Genomic DNA, 20572 nt, shown 5'->3' with positions numbered 1-20572 from the left:
TTTAATTAAAAACAACATTGTTAGAAATTAATGTACAGATTGGATGTAAAATACATAAAAACATCGAAAGAACAAATGAATACATTTACAACTTGCTGCGCAGAATTTTATCTTCAAAGGCAATTACACACGTTTCGAACATGTTTGTGTAGTACTCATCAACTCAAACAAAACGAGAGAGCACCTGAGCCTCAAAAATGGCCATTGGCCACCGAGCACTTGAACCTCACCTCCGCCGGAGTCCACTGCTCCGGGCGTATGTTCCCCATCTTCACCATCGCCGTCACGAAGTCGGCGAAGAACGCCTCCTGGTTGCGGGAGTAGGTGAGCACCAGCTCGCCGGCAAAACTTCCTTGGGCATACAGGGCCTGGTCGGTGGCGAGGAGCCCCCGCTTGGCGAGCAGGTCCTGGTAGTAGAGCGTGTCGAACTTCATCGGCGTCCGCTGGTCGAACGGCACGCCCGCCGCCTCGTCGCAGTTGGGCTCGCACGACCGCCGGAGCTGCGCCCCGTAGGAGGGGTCGATGTCGTCGTAGCCGTAGCCGTCGATGCGCTCCCTGAAGTTGTCGCAGCTGTGCGCCTTGCCGACGCTGTGCGCACCGGAGAGCGCGGTGAGGTCGCGTTCGTCGAGGCCGTGCTTGCCAAACATGTCGCGGAGCTGTTCGAGGTCGCCTTTCGGGTCTGGGAGCTCCTCCGTGGCGTTCTTGGCGACGTAGAGCGAGTCCTTGCGGCCGAGGAACACGCTCCAGTTGGGCCCGCCGAGCATGGCGACAGCGTCGCGGGATGCGAGCGCCAGGACGTCGGCGCAGGAGACGGTGGCCGGGCACTTCTTCTCGAGCTCCTCCTTGATCTTGTCAACCACATCGAAGCCGGCGAGGGAGGCGTTGGGCAGTTCGTCCTTCTCGCTCGGCATGGAATCCGTGCTGTTGAGGAGGACGGAGGCATCACAACCCTGCGTAACCGTGAGACATAAGCTAGCATTCGTGGAAGAAGAAGAAGAGGAGGCGAACGTAGGGAGTCGAGCTCGATCGATCGATCGGCGAGTGATATATATACTTACGTTGACGAAGCAGTCGTGGAAGAAGAGGCGGAGGATGGCCGGCGCCATCCTGGGGTTGGCGGCGACACTCCGCTCCATCACCGTGCGGACGATGTTCTGCGCGTCGGGGCACGTCGTGTCGTAGTAATTCTCTGTGAACTCGCCGTGGTAGCCCTCAGCGACAACCGCGAGGAGCAGAGCAGCAACCGACGCGACAACGACGGCCCTAGGGCTAAACGCCATGGCTGCCGGCCTTCCACTGCTTGATGGCTGATCGATCGAACTGATAGCAAGTGAGGACAAGCTTGATTAATTGATCGAGCTGCTGGGCTGCTTGTTGGAGATGTTTGATCGAGTTAGAGAAGCGTGCGTTATATATAGGTATCTAGCTAGCGCGTCTCCCCCTCTCCTGCGCGTGAAAAATACAAGCGCACGACGGGACGGGGTCCGAGAGCTCGTGCTCGCTTGGCGGCAACGAACGACGAGGTCGCGCGCGAGACTGATGGGGGAGAGAGAGAAAGAGTGGTGGGAAACAATCACTCTGGCCAGTAAGTGGTCACATCGATCGGAAACGACGCTTGCAGAATGCAACGATCGGTGAATTGATCGAATTCATTAAGGATATTGTATTGGCTACATTATTTCGATATGATTAGGTACATCGTCGGACCCGTCTACTGTAATACTTTTCGCAAGCACGGTGCTAATCATTTGGTGACTACCTAATTAAAAAGTACTCATATGAACATGTCATTATTCAAGAAAAGGAAAGTGGAAACATGGCCGAACTTACGCATTCCAAGTCTCCAACCTGCAGCCCTACAAGTTGATGGACAAGGACAGATTTCTCGTTCTCACCAAAAAAAATTTGATTTATTGAGTAAATAATATTTTTCTAATTACACACACATGCACATACACCTATTGATGCATAATAAGCGTGCCCTAACGCATCATCAAATTAAAGGGACGTAGACTAGCGGCTGCGGATGTAAGGTTTCTATGAATCCTTGTATATATATTAGGAAAAAATCTACTTTATCCTAAACTATCAAGCTGGGTCTACTTAACCCCTAATGTAGGAAACTAGATATTCCGGCTCCTGACGTATAAAAACTAGATCAAATAACCCCAAAACAGTTTTGTAGGTGGTTTTGTCATATAGATGCTGACGTGGTAGCGTGGCTTTGCTTGCATGCATGGCACAAAGATTGACCTATTAAACCCTAGTTGAACCAAATTTATTTCATTCATTGATCAGCAATCTTAAAAATTACATATTATCACTAATATTTATCATTCTCAAGTCAGTTCACTTGTGGAAAAAAAAGAATTGAACTGGCTAGGGCCCACTTGAGCTACATGGTAGTAGTAACATGTCCTATGTGATTGGATAACCCGTGAAGTAGGATGGCGAAACAAGCTATTGGATGGCTAACAGGAGATACTTTTGAATAAGACTTATTTCTTAGATGATGTACTACTCTCCTTTTCTGTATAGCAAATACCTTATTGTGTTCCACATAGCTTTTCTTAATGCAGAGATGTTAGCCTAACGAACATATGAAATGGAAAACAGCAATATGAGTTTGAGTGCAAGTCACAATCTATGACATCAGGGTGATCTCTAGATGCTCATGAAAAGGGCTGGAGTGTGACTTATATGCTCCGAACAGAGGGATTGCTTTAGGCAGCCTTTTATCAATGAAGAAATTTGTCGAAGCTTATTTGCACAAAACTAACAGTTCAAGGCACGATCCACTGATTCAGTTGTGAATGCGTGTTGCCGCTTTCTTAGGTGGATGTTTAAGTTAACCGTCTCCACCGAAAAACTAGTATAACAAACAGCAGCAAGACTGAGGGGATTTGATCCTTGAAATTTGATGGGATAATTAGATTTAATTGGCTAATTGATCCATTTAAATCAATTAAATCAAATAAATTCCTAGGCTTTCGATGCTAGGAGTTATGTGTATTTATATCTCATTTGTTCATGGGTTATTAAGTGGAAAGAAAATGGAGTTGGAATGGACCCTCAGTAATAACTAAATCATGGTTGGTTAATGATGGAGTAGTTCATGGTTGGTTACTACTAATCAGTTACTCTCTTCCGATCGACTTCATCTTTCATGAGACCATTCATTTCCATCATTATTTTATCCTACAAAAGGAGAATGGAGTTTATCTCCGATGTGCAAAATAGAGAATACCATTCACTCTAACATCCACACAAAGTTTTTGCTCCTATGCTACTATTTGTTGTTCCATGTTCTGATACTTGCGCACACAAGTACTCGAAACAAGCAGGCCTCTAAAACTCTGCTGGCTTGAGAACCTACAGGGGTAAAAGTGCGATCAAGTTTTTCGGAGCATTTCGTGCCACTACTCTTGCCTTCCTAATTGTCATGCACAACACTGCTTCTTGACACAACAATTATGATAGTTGTGTTTATATCAAGCAAGTTTCCAATGGATCTTCTGTCTATTTGTATCTTTAGGTCAGTGATATGCTCATTGTTTCTCATGAAAATTCATTGTTTGATCAATTGAAGGCTAAACAAAGTCTTGAATTTGATATGAAAGACCTTGGTCCCACAATTAAAATTCTTGACATGGAAAACCAGTGTGACCGTAAGGTTGGTAAACTTTTTCTATCTTAGAAAAGTAATATTGAGAAGGTACTTGAGATATATAATCTTTATAATTGCAAGCCTATTTTTGTCATGTGTTCCTTACACTAGGGTCGGTGGCAATGTTATGTATTGTCACGCCTAGAAATTTATACCAAATTTCTGAACAATAATAGCATGTATTATCTCGGTCCAGGAATCAGCCCGAGTACACACTATAACAAATTAATACACAGTTCCACGACTTAAAAACAAATAAAAATAATTATCTATCGAAATGCAGCGGAAAAGAAACAAACTAAAACTCAACTAATCTTCAGCTTCAGCTGGCGATGACGGTTCCACACCACAGGCATTCTCGACGGCGGATTGAACCTCACTTCAACCTTGGAAACAACCTTCTGACTGGAACTCTGACACTTGCTCTGGTGGGGAAAAATTAAGCAAGACTGAGTACAAACCACCGTACTCAACAAGTAACACCCAAGAGAGGAGAATAATGAATGCAATAGGGTATCAAGGATAGGCTAAGGTTAACTTGCACAAAACAACAGTAATTTAGCAAAACAGTAGATAAATAGACTGAATAAAAAGTAAAGTAAGCATTTGAAATTATCATCCACTGTCCAACGTTACACCACGTTACAACTGGCCCAAACCACTGTCCAGCGTTACACCACACTGCAACAGGGTCAACCCTCTGTCCAACGTTAAACCACGTTGCGACAAACTCAAACCACTGCCAATGTTACACCACATTGCACAGGGTCAAACCAGTTCCAAGATTAATCAAGTTATTTAAAAGGTTCACTAATCCCAGTGAATCTGTCAATTCGTCCAATAACCACGGGCACGACTATTCGAATAGTTTTACTCTGCAGAGGTGTACAACTTTATCCACAAGACATGGCTCCCAAGCATGTTACCATGCCCCAACGTATCACCATGATACCTCAGTACGAAAACCATGATAAGACCTTTCACCTAACCCTCCATAGACAATCGTCAGGTTTCACCCCCTCCTTTACACCAAGTCAGGCAGTCCCCTCTTGTGCCTTGGTGAATCCGGAAGCAGCAGAGGCTTTCGTTACACCACGATTGCCCGTCCATACTCAATCACGCTCACCCTTGCCTTGGTACGTCGAATAGGGACAAGCTAGATTACAAGTCTCACCGTTGCCCACTCTGGCTTGTGGTTAGTACGTGTAAGACTTTCAGGGTTTCCTGAGAACCAGTCCTTAATTGCCATGGGCACGACTCTCAAAACCATGCACCCATAGCCCACCATAAGCAATAATTTAGTTATATTAATCCACATCGGAAAATTAAATCATGATCACAACCATTAAAGGTCTATCAAGTCTAGCAGTTAATAAAATAATAACAGGTGAGCTAGTTGAACTAAGCATGGCTAAGCATTGCCTAAGCCTATTTCTAGTAAAATTAACCCTGGGATGACAATAATAATAAGGGGACATCAACGGGTATAAAGGTAATTGCCCAATAGATAAATAAAGTAAATACATTTGAATAAAATGCATGTTTGAACGTAAAGCTGGGGAATTTTATAATCACGGGATCAATATGATCAAAGAAGGGTGCCACTTGCCTTGTTTAGACCCACGAGGAACTTCGGCGACGACTTCGAGAATGAACGGCGCTGCAACGGGGTCAAAACCTATGACAAACAAGGCAAAACAAGCAAAAACAGACTATAAAACTACTGAAACAGAGAAAGAAACTATTTTTGATGGATTCTTGGTATTTTTCTGAATTTAATGAAACTTGAATGAACCTAAACGGAGACTAGATGAATTAGCTATGAATTTTAGAAGTTTTCTAGGTTTTTAAACTCAACAGAAAAACCTTAATGATTTATTGCGTAATTAATTGGAGGGATGACGTCAGCATCAGAGGAGAGAGGAAAGCTGACAGCCGGGATCCACTGGTCAGTGGCAAGGAGAATGACAAAGGGGGCCCATGGGGTGAGAGAGAGGGGCTAGCCGTGGGGCCCACGGGAAGAGAGGGGGTTCGGCTGACGGGATGGGCCCACAAGACCGAGAGGTGAGGGGGACTAACGGGCCGGGGCCCACAAGACAGAGAGAGAGGGACAGACAGGTGGGCCCGGCGAGGCAGTGGGAGAGAACAGAGGAGGGGGGATGGAGCGGCCGAGCGACACGTTAAGGGAAGGGAGTGGCCGGGCGGAGGCGGTCGGCGGCCAGCGGCGTGGAGGCATTGCGCCCAGCATCGGCGAAGACGACGGCGATGGCGACAGCCAAGAGGCGGCGGAGCACCGCCGTCAACAGTGATGGTGGCACAGGGCGGGCCCGAGACGGCGTCGGCTCGGGCAGACGGCGGCGGTGCATCACGGCGACGGGCGGCGACGACAATCGGCGACCGGCGGCGGCGAAGGAAAGCGGCGCACTGTGAAGGCCGGCGGTGGACCGAACGCGACGCGCGGAGCCGACGGCCAGGCGGCACGCGACGGAGGAAGAGGAGGGGGATGCAGCGGGACGGCGACGCGGGAAGGCGAGGGCGGCAAAATGACGGTGTCGCAGTGACGACGTCGGGCGGTGACCCAGCGGCGGTGGCGCGTGGCCCCTGGCGCGTGCCGAAGGCACGGGGAGCCCGGCGAAGAGGAAAGAAGATGGGGAGAAAGAATTGGGGGTGCTCACCGGCGACGACGAAGGCGTGGATGCGTCGGCGTGGCGGTGGAACGCGGGACGACGACCGGCAAGGAGGGGGAGCGACCAAGCCGAGCCGCGGCGGTCGTCTTCGTCCCGAGGTGGCGACGACGTCGGGAAGACGACGGCGGTGCGCGGTGGGCGGTTCGGAGAGGAGCGACGCCTGGTGGAGATCGGCGTCCGACGACGGACAACGACGTGGAGCGGCGGTGAGGGGCGAGCACAAGGGAGGCGAAGGAGGGCGGCAGCGGCTCAAGGGATCGAAGAGGGAGTGGCAGCGGCCTGGGAGGGATTTATCGGTGGCGGCCAGCACGTAGGGCGGGGAGGTGGTTAGGGCGGCAGCGCGTGGATTGCGGCTGGTGGTTGCGGGGCGGTGGTTAGCGGCGCGTGACGGCCGACGGCCGGGAAAAACGGCGCGGGCATTGGGCCGGTGCGGGCGAAGCGATGCGGACGCGGAACGACGGCGAGGCACGGCAGAGCGGCGGCGCAAGGGCGCTGGCATGGTGGCAAGGTGGCTCGGCGCACGCGAGGCGTAGGCGCAACTCGGTGGCCAAGGCGCGGCGCGGCAGAGTCGATGAGCGCGCAGGCGAGGAAGCGACGGGTGAAGCTTGGGTAGCGGCGATTGCGGGCGCGAGGCAGCTACGTGGCTCGGATGCGGCGCGATGTGTGCGGCGCGGGCACGAGCGCGAGCACCGCAAAGCGGGGCGCGACACTGCTAGAGGCGACGCTAGCATGGTGGTGTAAACGCAGGCGTGACAAGGTGGGCAGGCGCGCGGGCGCGAGGGCGCGGCTTGCGCGGGCGTGTGGCCAGAGGAAGACGACGGGGCTGACCGGTGGGGACCACCCGTCAGTGTCCCGGGAGGAGAGGGGAGGCAGCCTGGACCTTGGGGCGCCAGTGGGATGCCGCCTTGGCTGGGCCTCGGCGAGGTCGGCCCAACGCGGTTGGAGACAGGCCGAGCGAAGGGAGTGGGCTGGCTGACTGGGCTGGCGGTCTGCTGGCCGGGAGGAGAGGGAAAAGTAGTGGGCCGAGGGAGGCGATGGGGACTTAGAGCGCGGGTTGGGCCGTGGCTCGGGAATGGCGAACAGAACGCGTACTCGCAAAACAGAACTAAAACGTGGACGAATTAGAGATTTGCACGACGAATCAGATTCGAAACGCGAAACTGTGAACTGTTAGCCGAACAACGGAAGAAGTTAGAGACCCGTTAAATCGAGATCTAACGACTCGTTAAACTGGAAACTAAACGACTTTAACGTTAAACCAATCCACGTGTACGAAATTGAACTCCACACTATAGATCAATTTCACGCTAGCTAATTAGATTAGAAAATCTAAGTAATTAAACAGTAGATCAAAGATAGATTGATTCGCAAAAATAAAATATATGCGAACCTGAGATTCGGTGGAGAAAACCGACGAATGACTGCTACGAACAGGGATGCAGCATGGCTGGTAGCGACTTGCTGCTAGGAGAGGGGCGGTAGGAGGCGGCTCGATGAGCACAGGAGAGGGAGACGGGGAAAAGAGGCAAGGTTGTCGATGGTATTTATAGGGGGAGCTAGAGATAAATCTAGTTATTCATCCCCTATAAAAAAGGAATAGATAAAATTTCAAAGGGATAAAAATTGGAGTCCTAATTTATTGAAAATTTGGTTTTACCGTGAGAAGAGGAGGTGGTGGGGCTGTTCACGACAGGGGAGGAGGAGTTGGAGGGGGTTGCACAGAGAGGAGGTGGAGGTGGAGTACGGTTGTGGAGGGGGAGGAGATCGTACAGGGAGGAGGGCAGAGGGGGAGTTTGGCCCGGAGGGAAAAAAAGAAAAGAGAAAAAGGAAAGGAAAAAAAAAGGAGAAAGAAAGGATGGAGAAAAGAAAAGAAAAAGGAAGGAGGGAAAAAAGAAATTGCCTCCAATTTTGCCGATTTTTATAAAGTTTATTTGAGCAAATTTTATTTAATGTAATTCAAATATAAATCATGTTAATCATTTAAAATGTTTTCGGAACATTTTAGAACATTCCGAAAAGCTTCCATTTAATTAAATTAAATTTATACACGGGTTTTCTCCTGAACTTTAATTAAATAAATTATTTTTAATGTATTATTTAATTACTTGTTAGCTAGGGTAAAACTCTGGACGTGACATGTATGCTATAATTTGTACTCGACCAGATTTATACATAATCTTAGCAAAGAACAATGGAATACTATTCAATGGATTGTTTGTTATTTGAAAGATACTTCTAATTTTGGCTTGACGCTTGAGAAGAACAAAGCAAACACAGATAATGTTATTGAGTTTGTTGATTTTGATTATGCTAGAGATCTTGATAAAGGGCGTATTTTTAGATTTATCTTTTATTTATGTGGTTCATCCATTAGTTGAGATGTCTCACTTCGATCTGTTATTGCTCTTTGTACTACTGAAGCATAGAATATTTCAACTATTGAAGTTGTCAAAGAAGCTATTTGATTACGGCCGCGTTCGGCAGCCCTCCTTAGTTAACTTATCTCCCTCGTTTTCCGCACGCATGCTCCCTGAACTGTTAAACGGTGTATTTTTTACAAAAATTTTCTATAGGAAAGTTCTTTTAAAAAATCATATTAATCTATTTTATATTTTTTTAATATTAATAATTAATTAATCATCTACTAATCTATTACTATGTTTTCCGTGCCAGGGATAAGTTAACTTATACCCCCACACCGAACGTGGTCTACGAATTCTTATTTCTAAACTTGGTATTTAGCGGGATGTTAATACTCTTTACCGTGACAGCTAGAGTGCTCTTTGTTTGAGCAAGAATGACATGTTTCGTGTCAAAGATCAAACACATTAATATTAAGCACCATTTTATTCATGATATTGTTGCTTGAGGGCAAGTTACTTTAGGGGATACATGCGTACCGAAGATAATCCCGTATATATGTTTACCAAGTCACTCACAAATACTAAGTAAAGCATAATTTAGTACGTATTTGTGGTGCTTATTTGTCCTTCGTGGCTTTGGAAAAATTTTCTTCTATAATATATTTAATGGGATTTTAAGTCAATGGTAGGTATATTTGATAATAACTCAAATATATTTATATTATAGTTCCAGTCCAATAATATGTATATATGTTGGCCACCACTTTTCTACATTTAATGCTAAACTGTTGATCTTTGGATTTATCTCCCGTGGTTTTTTCCTCCCTACCATGGAAGGCTTTTTTCTATGTAAATTTCTCTCATGTCTTTTGCATCTATTATTCCTAACAATAAAAATAACTAATTAAACTCTTAATTAGTAGCATGTGTATATTAATAATTATGTTTATATTTTTATTATAACTTCTATGAGTTAAATTTGACGTTTTATGTCTCTAGAGTGATATATGACGTACCAGTTTCTGTCATTAATTTTATAAATGAGGGGAGTTTCCTCACGAGTTAAAAATAATTCCTACAAAAGCCCAATTACATCCACTTTGTGTCCTAAGTAATAACCTTTTTTCTGGTAACTATACCCAATATATATTCTTTTCATCGTCATCTTGTTTTCTAAAAGCGGTACTGGTCAGAATCACAAGACGATTGACGTAAGTATATATTTGCTTCCAAACTTGTTTTAGCCTCGATTAATAAGGTATTCCAAAGATAGTTTAAATAATGATAACACGCACTAGTCGGAGAAAATATTGGAATGCCGACTAGGTTCCGCACAATACACATGCACATATGGTATTCTCTCTGCCCCAAAACAAATCAACTTTTCAGTTTTTAAATATAATGTTTAACTCTTCGTCTTATTAAAAAAATTACGATTAATAATTTTATTTTTGTTAGATGATAAAACATAAATAGTACTTTATGTGAGACTAATTTTTTAAAAATTTCTTAAAAATTTTCAGATAAGATGAATGGTCAAATGCTCAACAAAAACAAAATATTTGGTTTTTTAACAGAGGGAGTATAAAATTAGATAAGCAATAATATATGAACGTTCAAATCATGCAACAAGCCAAAGTAACAAGTGTATGATGTGACCCCAGGTCCCCCAGATAGTGGCAAGTAGTGGTATCTATGAGGAACACGCCGATTCCATAGTATTTTAAGGGACAGTTTTATACATTTCAACTTCAAGTTTATCCACGCACTAATTCAGTATAAGTGACTATTTCAACCAGTTTCACATAAATTAAAATTCAAGTAAAATAACTTCTACTATCTCCATCCCATAATAAATATAGCCCTAATTTGTACTATATGCTGCACGTATTATGAGATGCAGTTTTATTTGTCTCTATCTACCTACCCTTTTCATAATGTAAAAAAATATATGAAATAATTATGCATGTCCCCAATTAATCTGTCTTCATTTCTTCTAGATTTCAAAGCAGCCACACTTATTTTAATATAAAAATTTTAATAAAATAATCACTCATTTTGGGTTACGTTTGGAGGAGCACATTGTCAACAACTCCTCTAGTTGATGACCATGTCAGAGTTTCCCGGGAAAGTGCACGAGCCATGGGTGTAGACCGGCGAACCCGTCGTGCAGTGCGCGCACACGCATGCCTTCCCACAAGCACGGTCGATCCCGCGTACCTGCCAAGGCTGCCATGCGCACGTACCCGCACGCGCTACGTACGAGGATGCATGGAGATCGAAACCTATATAAGGCACGGCCCCATCCATGATCTTCACACACTCATCGATCCACTGCAGTGCAGTCAACCTGACGGCCGGCCATCGCCGGTCACCGCACTCGCCATTGATCCCGGCGCCGTAGCTTCTTCTCCGAGAGCGCCGAGACTCGAGACAGAGGGTGAGGTCTAGAGAGAGAGGGTGTGTTTAGCCATGGCGTTCTCACTCTCCATGAGTTTCTTGGTCGGTTCGCTCGCTCTGCTGCTCCTCGCGTCCACCGGCGAGGGCAAACTCGTGCTCCTGCCGGCCAAGTTTTCGCCGAACTACTACAAGAAGACGTGCCCGGACGTGCAGAACGTCGTGCGCACGGTGATGGCGCGGAGGGTGGACATGGCACCGGCCATCCTCCGCCTCTTCTTCCACGACTGCTTCGTCAACGTAAGTGTACCGATCTCGAGTCGCACACGCCATGGGAGGGAAAACGAATGGTTAATTTTTGTCTCACAAAGCGTCGCCATGGATGCAGGGCTGTGATGCCTCGGTTCTTCTGGACCGGACGGACTCCATGGAGAGCGAGAAGGACGCCGAGCCCGCCAACAAATCCCTCGCCGGGTTCGACGTGGTGGACGAGATCAAGGCGGCGCTCGAGCACGAGTGCCCGGCCACCGTCTCCTGCGCCGACATCCTCGCGCTCGCCTCGCGCGACGCCGTCGCGCTCCTCGGCGGGCCGAGCTGGGGCGTGCCGCTCGGCCGCCTCGACTCGCGCCGCGCCAACAAAGAGGCCGCCGACGGCGACGCCCTCCCAAGCCCGCATGCCGGCCTCGGCGAGCTCCTCAAGGTGTTCGAGGAGCACGGCCTCGACGCCCGCGACCTCACCGCGCTCTCCGGCGCGCACACCGTCGGCAAGGCCCACAGCTGCGAGAACTACAGGGACCGCGTCTACGGCGGCGAGGGCGCCAACGACAACATCGACCCGTCCTTCGCCGCGCTCCGGCGGCACTCGTGCGAGCAGGGCAGCGGCGAGGCGCCGTTCGACGAGAAGACGCCGACGGTGTTCGACAACAGGTACTTCCAGGACCTGCTGGCGCGGCGCGGCCTGCTCACCTCCGACCAGGAGCTCCACACGGACGGTGGGCCGGTGAGCGACCTGGTGGAGCTGTACGCGACGAACCGCAAGGCGTTCTTCGCGGACTTCGCGGAGGCGATGGTGAAGATGGGGGACATGCGGCCGCCGATGCTGATGCCGGTGGAGGTGAGGCTCAACTGCCGGATGGTCAACTATTGATGGCTGCTACCCTTTCTCGGTTCCGCGGTCAAATCTATTTCCTCGTTCCTTCCAAAAAAAAGAAAGAGTTGGCTTTCGATCAAATCTAATTGTCCATATTGGTTTTTAGAATTAGCGTTTTTTTTCCTGGACAGATGGTCTTCCTGAGAATGAAAATTGTACAAAATGAAATGTAAGTATATTTCTTTTTCTGTTTATTAAGTTTAAAATTAAACTTTCGAGAAGTGTATTATATGTCTATATATATCTCAACTCTTTCGAGGGAATTGCTCCCTTCCTTTTAAACAATTGTCTCTGGTAAAACGTGGAGCGTGGCTATAATTGGCCATGTTTATCAACATTTAGAATTATTATAACATAGATTATTTAGCCAGATTACTGTAAGCCGGCTTATTGTAAGCTAAATTAAGTAATGGACGAAGGTAATTAATTAGTTTAAGTTACCGAAGGGTAGTGGCCAGTGTTTAGCCCCCTAATAATCTGAAAATAAAAAGCACATTTGAAGGAGATTATATTAATTTAGTCTCTAGATTATAATAATATGTCATAGTTTGTTTCGGATTATATTCAATAATCTTATGTTATAATAATTCTAAGTAGAACAAAAAGGCCTTAATTGAATGAATTTTTTATTTTGTGATTGTCATAATGTCTACTCTCTCCCACGGATCTAGGATTTCGACCGAGTGGGTTGAAAATGAACGAATGTTGCCAATTTCAGAGGAGCCAAGACAATCATATTAACTTTGGGCTCAACCCAACGTCGTAACAGGCCCCCAGAGAGATAATAAACGTGCAAACTTCTCTCTAGAAAACCATGACATTTCCTTCCTCTCCCTCTCCCCAGTTGAATCTTCCCGCGTTCGCCATCTCCCGTTGAGTCATGCATGAATCACGATCGATTTTCCTCCCCACGTGGCCACGCGTGGTGGCGGTTGAGTGATGCTGACCGTCGGATTAGGGACACTGCAGCCCCAGATGCATACATTGGTGCTGGTGATGCTACATATATACTTGTCGTTACCCAGCACATTGCTGTCGGACGTTAGCGAGTTCTGCTGTATAGTTACAAAATCATACTATGTAGATTGAAAATCATAAATCTTCATAAAAAAATAAATCCAAAAAGGATAGAAAGATTACTACGAACTGTTGGAGCATTATCTAGTACGGTTGTGCCTTCTTGTGATGGCTTATTGATAAAAATAAAAATAAAAATAATTATTGACCACGCAGTTACATCATAAATATTTTTCAACAGCGACAATACAGGCGACATATTATTTACAGTAGGTTGAGTTGGTTCCAAATGTGCATTGTTAAATAAGATTTTGTGCAAATTATTTACAGAATATATAGAAAAGAACCATATCATTAGGGATGGCAACGGGTCGGGTTCATGGCGGATAGAGCAATTACCCGCCCGCCAACTCAAAGGTTGCGGGTAGAAATCTCTATCCTTACCCGTACCCGCGGGTAAAATTTGATACCCGTACTCGTACTTTTTGAGTACCGGGTACCCGTTAGGTATGCCTTTTTCACATATCAAAAGCATATCCAAAATAATCATTTCAACAAATACAACAAACTAAATATAGTTCTCATAATACAATATTCCATCACACATGAAAAGTTCAGCAAATACAACATATTGCTCATAATAAATTGTCTAATCAAAGTTTTTAGCTAAAGTACACCATAAATATTATTACATGAAGACAGCTCTTAGCAATACAGCTCCTAGCAGCAGCATAACTTGAAGCAATATACTTGTAGCAATACACTTGAAGTCAGCTTGTAGTAATACACTTGAAGACAACTCCTAGTAGCAGCATAACTTTCCATTTGATAGCCCATAAGATGCGAATAGAAGACTTGAAGTTGAAGTCTTGATTTGTCAACCGGTTTTCATTTTCAAACAATAACAGTTGATTCAGAATCATCCTACCAAAGTAGCAACAGTAAGTGTGAAAGTAGATATTAATGCAAAAACAACAATGAATAGCTATTATGCCACAATTAGAAATAGTGGGATAGTGGTTATTACCATTTCTTCCTCTTCATCCTCCATACAAAGTCATTAGTGCATTGATAAAACAAGATTGATCACCTCACATGTTAGCTCGAGACCAAGCTTGCATGCACATCAATCCTTCAGTTGTTTTTAGGCCTGGACGGAAAACTTGAAGCTCGGTAGCTCGCTCGACTCGCGACCAGCTCGGCTCGGCTCGACTCAGCTCGTTAGCATAACAAGCTGAGCCGAGCCAGTATTTTAGCTCGTTAGCGTTATCGAGCCAGCTCGAGCTGGCTCACAAGCCAAACGAGCTTGCAAAAAATAGCCCACATGAGACAGCCCATAGGCAATGTTCACGGCCCAAACAGCCCAAACAAAGCCTAACTCCCGCACACACATCGCACACAACAGCCACCGCACACGTGCACACACAAACAAGCCCACTCCGCCGCCGCCCTCGTCGCCCCCCTCCTCGCCGCCGCTGCCCGATAGCTCGCCATCGTCGTCGCCCCGGCAGGAGGCCGCCGCCATCGCCGCGGCGCCTCGACAGCAAGTTGTCTCCATCCTCGTTGCAGCACGCCGTCGTCGCCGCGGTAGGATGATGCTGCCTCAGCCTGGAAGGGCGCTGCCACCATCGCCCCAGCAGCAATTTGTCTCCGTCGTCGTTGCAACACACCGCCGTCATCGCCCCATCAGCAGGCCAGTTCCATCGTCGTGCCAGCCTGCAGCACGTCGCCACCGTTGCCCCACCCTCACGCCACAGTCGCACGCTGCTGCACGTCGTCGTATTCTTTCTCCTGTTGTTTCCTCTACACGTTGCACGACACAGTCAACTCATGAGCCAAACGAGCTGGCTCGAGCTTTTAACGAGCCGAGCCGAGCCAGTGCTTTAGCTCGTTACTCATAACAAGCCAGCTCGTTATCCTACCGAGCTATAACGAGCCGAGTCAAGCCGAGCCGAGCCAGCTTGTTATCTAGGCCTAGTTGTTTTTGGAGAAAGTTTACTTCTATGTGGGCTAATAATTCTTCCTCCAGTGCTAAAGACAGACTCAGAGGCCACTGCTGTAATAGGAATTGCCATAATATCTCGTGCAATCTTTCTTAAAGTTGGATATTTGATACCTGCATATTCCCACCAATGAATGATGTCGAGCTCTTGAGTTCTTGGGAGCGTTGACTCCTCCAAATACAAATCCAGCTCAGTTCTAACATAACTTGAACTCTCATCTGATTCCTCAGACAAATATTTATCAAATAAGCCAAAGACAAGATCATCTCCTTCATTCTGGACTACACTTTTGGCTGCTGCACCTAACCCATCAGTTGCTATACCCTCCATAGAACCTTGGTATTCCACCACAAGATCATACAACAAACTTCTAACTCTAGCCACTTCACTCTCTGTAACTACACTATCTTCACCATACATTATGCTATAGAAAGCTTTCATGAATTTCAGTTCGTACCTAGGATCTAAAACAGTAGCCAGTTTCATGAGACCATGCACATCTGTCCAATACTTATTAAATTTGGTTTTCATCTTTACTGACATTTCTTCTACCCTAGGATCATTACTAGTCCTCCATTTCTCAATAGCCAAATAAATACCACAGATTTTGGGAAAAACAAATTTGCAGTAACATAATTAGTGCCTCATAATAGCTCAGTTGCATCAAAGAACAATTTTAACCTACCACAAAGTTCTCTAGCAAAAATCCCAATCCTCTTGAGTTGGCTTAAAAACAGCACAAAGTCTTTCTTGACGAGCAAGGCGATCAAATATTGTTTGATACTCTAGAGTAGTGGTAAGCATTAAGTAAGTTGAATTCCATCTAGTCTTACAATCTAGAGCAATTCTAGTGTTATACTTAAGATGCATCTGTGCTACTGTACGTTCAAAGCGTTCATGTCTTTTTATGGTGGCACACCAAAAACCAACACTATCACGGACCCTTGCAATGCCTTCTTCCATAACTGACATTCCATCTTTAACAATCAAATTGATAATATGGGCAGCACAACGCATATATATTAATTTACCTTTCAACATGAGAGAGGGAAGGGGCATCTTGTCCATCAAGCTGTCATTGGTAGTGCAATTATCAAGAGTCACCATAGACACCTTGCTCTCAATATGCCAATCTTGTAATGCATCATACAAGACATTAGTAATAACATCACTGGTATGTGAAGCTGGTACCTATATAAACCTACACACATGTGCAAAGAAAAAGGAGTGGCCTGCCATTGAGAAATGTACAACAATCAAAATAAAGAGGAAAAACAATGAAACATTCATTTTTACCTTAAAAGAAAACTTTTTAGCTTCCAATCATCATCAAGGAAATGTACTGTCACAACCATATAACATTTCATTTGATGATTTGCTGTCCACATAGCCGTAGTTACATAAATTCGGGATTGGGATTTTTGTAAACGAGCCACCAAAGTAGATTTGTAGGCCTCATACATATCCAATATGTCCTTCTTGATGGTGTTTCTAGGCACATGTTTGAAAAGAGGTTGCAATGCAGAACAAAACCTCCTAAAGCCAACATGGTCAACCATAGACAGCGGGTACTCATGAACACATATCGTCAGTGCAAGTTCTTTCTTAGCCACAAGCTGATAAAAACATATTTCTCCACTACTACAGCCCCATTCTCATCTTTTCCTAATTTTAGTGTTGCTTGTTTCAAACCTTTTCTAGCCTGACGAGATGCACAAGAATTAATGTGACTCCGCAAATGATTTGTTCCATCTCTACTACTTCCAGCTAGCAGTTTTTTACACCACTTGCATTTAGCTATTTGTTTGCCACCTACTGTAATATCTTCAAACTCTAACCAAACATCAGATTTTCTCTTTCTCTTGCCCCCCACAGCAGGAACATTATCATCATCAGTTACAACTACAACAGGTGTACCATCAGCACTTGGAGTTGAAGTAGTACCAGCAACATATGATGGAGATGGAGCAGCAGCACTTGATGATGGTGTAGCAGTACTGGTAGTAGCACCAGCAATGGCATCACTTGGGGACATGTTAAGGGTAGCAGTAGTGGGCTTCCTTGTCCTCGTTGATGACGGTGTAGAAGACCTAGGTAGTGGAGGAGCCCTTGAGCCGGATCCGCCTCCACCCGTCGTCATGTTGTCCTTGGTGTAGAAGATAGGCAGCCTCAGCCGGGGGCGACAACCTCAGTAGGCGTGGGGGCGGCGGCCTCCTGGCCCTCCTCAGCCGGCGAGGCGCGGGTGCGCCCTCAGCCCAACGGAGGTAGTGCGGCGCCCGGCAAGATCTGGAGGGGCACGGCGCCGTTGGCGTGGGATGCGGCTTGAGGGCGGGCTAGGTGGCGCGGGGATGCAACGCAGGGTGGCGTTGGCCGGCAGGAGCAGACTGGCGACCTAGCAGGGTTGGCGGTGCCCAGAGAGATCTAAAGGGCGTGGTGCCGCCGGCGCGGGGTCGTAGCTCGGGGGCGGGGTGGGTGGCGTGGGGGCGCGGTGCAGGTGTGGTGTCACTGCGTCGGCCGGCGGGAGCAACCTGGCGAGGTGGCGGCGTCGTGCGCCGGTGAGGTGGCGAGATCTGGAGGGGTGGCTGCGACACTGTGTGGAGACGGGAGACAGAGAGAACGTGGCTCGCTGGCTGCTGGGACGCGGTGGGGACTGGAGGATTGGTGGAAATTAGGGTTACTAGTTTAATGGACTGGGCCAAATTTAGCAGGTCAGTTATATGCGGGTACCCGCCAGCTTACCTGCGGGTGGGCAAAAATACCCGTGCCCGTACCCGTTTCAATTTAGGTCAGGTACGGGTACTACCAGCGGGTAAATAACCGTACCCATACCCGTCCCTGTCGGGTCGGGTACCTGGTACCCGTACCCATTAGAGATGCATTCTTGTAAAGATTATTCCTTGCATAATTAAAGATCTGAAAATATATATGTTTTCCTCCCAAAGCTCAGTTAACCAAACATAACACACAGTTAACTAAAAACAAATCGAGGTAAGTTTACATGGAGAACCGTTCCTAACTATATATATGATGTTGTGGGCATCTCTGTTGTCTAGATGACTAAATTAATTCGCAAGCAGTGAAGTACATGCAAGAAGAGTAACAAACAAAACATGTCAGCGGGAAATATATATGTGTGAAGCGGGAGCTAAAATAACAATGTACTTAATTAAACAAAACTTACGTTTCTTCAAAGTTACAAACTTAAAATCACATGGAAGTTCAAACAATACTGGAGTTGAGTTGGAGGCAATCACACGACAGAAAAAAAAGGAAATAGTAGTGTTAACATATGGGAATAGTGCATTTGTAAAGAACATGGGGGGACAGTGGAATGCACATTCTGCCTGCTGAAATAAGATTTAGCCATTACAGATCATCGAAACAAAACAATGCAACTTGTTGGTTACTGATTAACATAATCAACTTGTCAGAATTTCAAAGGATACAATCATGTGGGAAATAGAACCTTGTTTTGTCAGAATTTTTGGAGTATGAATTAACAAATAAAAGGATAGTTCACTGCATTGGGGAACTTGCCTTCGATTTGTAGTCAGGATTCACTGATTCAGGACTTACTACTGAGGAGGGACGAACCTACACATTGACCAAAGACATACATGACAGCATTTAGATTCATGAATTGGCCAAGATGGAGATTAGGAGCCGGATGCAGTTACCATATTTGGAGCAATCAACCTTGCAGTGCATCGTCAAAGGACCTATTAATTTTGGATTCTGCCAATCAACCATCAGCGAAGAAAGTTGGCTCCAGCAGTTGAATTGCACGACGATGCCGTGGCCGATGACTGCGGTTGGTGCTATCGCTAGGGCAGTGCGAAAGGAGGGATCTGGTGGGGCGACGGAAGGAAAGCGAGGAGGTCCAGAGGGCCGGCTGTCGGCGCAAGAGAGGTGAGGGGGGTTGGCGTTCCGACAGCGCCTCAGCTGTGCACAGACGACATGGCTGGCGGCTAGCACATGCGCTAGGGCGGCGCGTCGTGAGTGGTGGGAGGAACGACCAGCGGCGGGGAGTGGATTGGTGCGCTAGTGTGACGGAGGGGTCCGGTATGCCGGCGACGTCTTAGCTCAGGGCGGACGGCGTGGCCGGTGGCAGGCGCAGGCACCAGGAGGCAGGCAGGAGGATCGACGGGGCTGCGGGAAGAGAAGCGCTTCCTTTCGTGCGTGTAGCGGCGGATACGGTGTGGTGAGGGCACGAAGGAGGGCTAGTGTGCCGTAGGCCTGTATTGCTAAATGGGCTGACATAGCTAAAAGACTGAGCTTCCTCCTGCTGGTACACGTGGTGATAGATCACGTGCTGACCTATTTGATCGAACGGCTAAAATTAAGCAATGACGTGGCCTCTTAGAATTCCTGTTTTGTGGGTGAACTATATAGGAAGAGAGGATTTGACCCGAGGAGCTAGGGTCGGAGCTACAGTCATTCGTCGGGATGAGCCGACCCCGATGACTTTTGACGAAATTCATCGTTAAATTCTCTATGCAGCTAAGTTGATACTAAGAATTAAGCAGAATTAGTGTATTCTGACCCGATGACTCTAATGAACTAATTTTCTAGCTTCACATCTGCGAGGAGCTACGATTTTATAGTCACCACAAGCGTGTGACAGTAAAAATAATAGTGTCTCATCACTACCAAAGAACCGGAACGGGATCCTCTGACTTAAGTCAGAGGAACATGGGTCCCTGACATGTGGGCCTCACCGCACATGGACCCACGTGTTAGGGACCCACGTCCCTCTGACTTAAGTCAGAGGAACCGTGTCCCAAAGAACCACGCAAGGTCAGGGCGCTCGACACGATTGCGTGAACGGTCGCATACTGGACCAAAGTCAATATAATGAACAACGTTTACACGCCCCCGTTAACTCATGCAAATATCTCGGGGTGCCTAGAAATTTAGTACAGCTAATTTTATACTTTATGTCGGTATTTTATTTTTATACATAGAAACCTTTTATGTAGAAAATTGAAAAAAGTCCATTTTACTACCTAAACTAATTGATTAGACCACTCAACTCCTTAAACTATTTGTTGACTTATTTTACCACCTAAACTATTAGAAATATGGACTTTTTTATCATCCTTGAAAAGTATCTTAACCAAGAATTTTAGTACAAATTTTTGGTACCTTAAGATATCATATTTTACACTAAAAATGATGGCACCTTGAGATACTTTTTCAAGGATGGTAAAAAAGCTCTAAAAATATAGTTCACTTCGCTGCTTAATAATATTTCTCTCATTGCTATTGTCAATACAAGATGTATTTTA

General features: G+C 46.3%; 2 protein-coding genes across 2 annotated transcripts; one reads left to right on the top strand and one right to left on the bottom strand.

Annotated features, from left to right (window-relative positions):
* On the bottom strand, nucleotides 1-1280 carry LOC102705081 (peroxidase P7-like). Its single transcript, XM_040525506.1, has 2 exons — nucleotides 1059-1280; nucleotides 1-950 (listed from the first exon to the last, which is right to left on the bottom strand). The coding sequence occupies exons 1-2, from the start codon at nucleotides 1278-1280 to the stop codon at nucleotides 192-194; spliced, it is 981 nt and encodes a 326-aa protein (XP_040381440.1). The 3' UTR covers nucleotides 1-191.
* Nucleotides 1281-11189: 9909 nt separating this feature from the next.
* LOC102720998 (peroxidase P7-like) lies at nucleotides 11190-12261 on the top strand. The gene is made up of 2 exons (XM_040525164.1): nucleotides 11190-11414; nucleotides 11503-12261. Exons 1-2 carry the CDS (start codon nucleotides 11190-11192, stop codon nucleotides 12259-12261), a joined length of 984 nt encoding a protein of 327 aa, XP_040381098.1.
* Nucleotides 12262-20572: the final 8311 nt, after the last annotated feature.

The sequence above is a fragment of the Oryza brachyantha genome, chromosome 6 (genome assembly GCF_000231095.2).
Source record: "Oryza brachyantha chromosome 6, ObraRS2, whole genome shotgun sequence".
Classification (NCBI taxonomy): domain Eukaryota; kingdom Viridiplantae; phylum Streptophyta; class Magnoliopsida; order Poales; family Poaceae; genus Oryza; species Oryza brachyantha.
Note: the sequence above shows the minus strand (reverse complement) of the source record. Positions and strands in the feature narration are given on the sequence as shown.

What these genes read in the sequence shown, in the direction of transcription:
- LOC102705081 (XM_040525506.1), bottom strand. Translation starts at nt 1,280, where the DNA reads ATGGCGTTTAGCCCTAGGGCCGTCGTTGTCGCGTCGGTTGCTGCTCTG. An exon ending in TCCACGACTGCTTCGTCAAC is followed by an intron (nt 951 to 1,058) that starts GTAAGTATATAT and finishes ACGGTTACGCAG; the next exon opens with GGTTGTGATGCCTCCGTCCT.
- LOC102720998 (XM_040525164.1), top strand. Translation starts at nt 11,190, where the DNA reads ATGGCGTTCTCACTCTCCATGAGTTTCTTGGTCGGTTCGCTCGCTCTG. An exon ending in TCCACGACTGCTTCGTCAAC is followed by an intron (nt 11,415 to 11,502) that starts GTAAGTGTACCG and finishes CCATGGATGCAG; the next exon opens with GGCTGTGATGCCTCGGTTCT.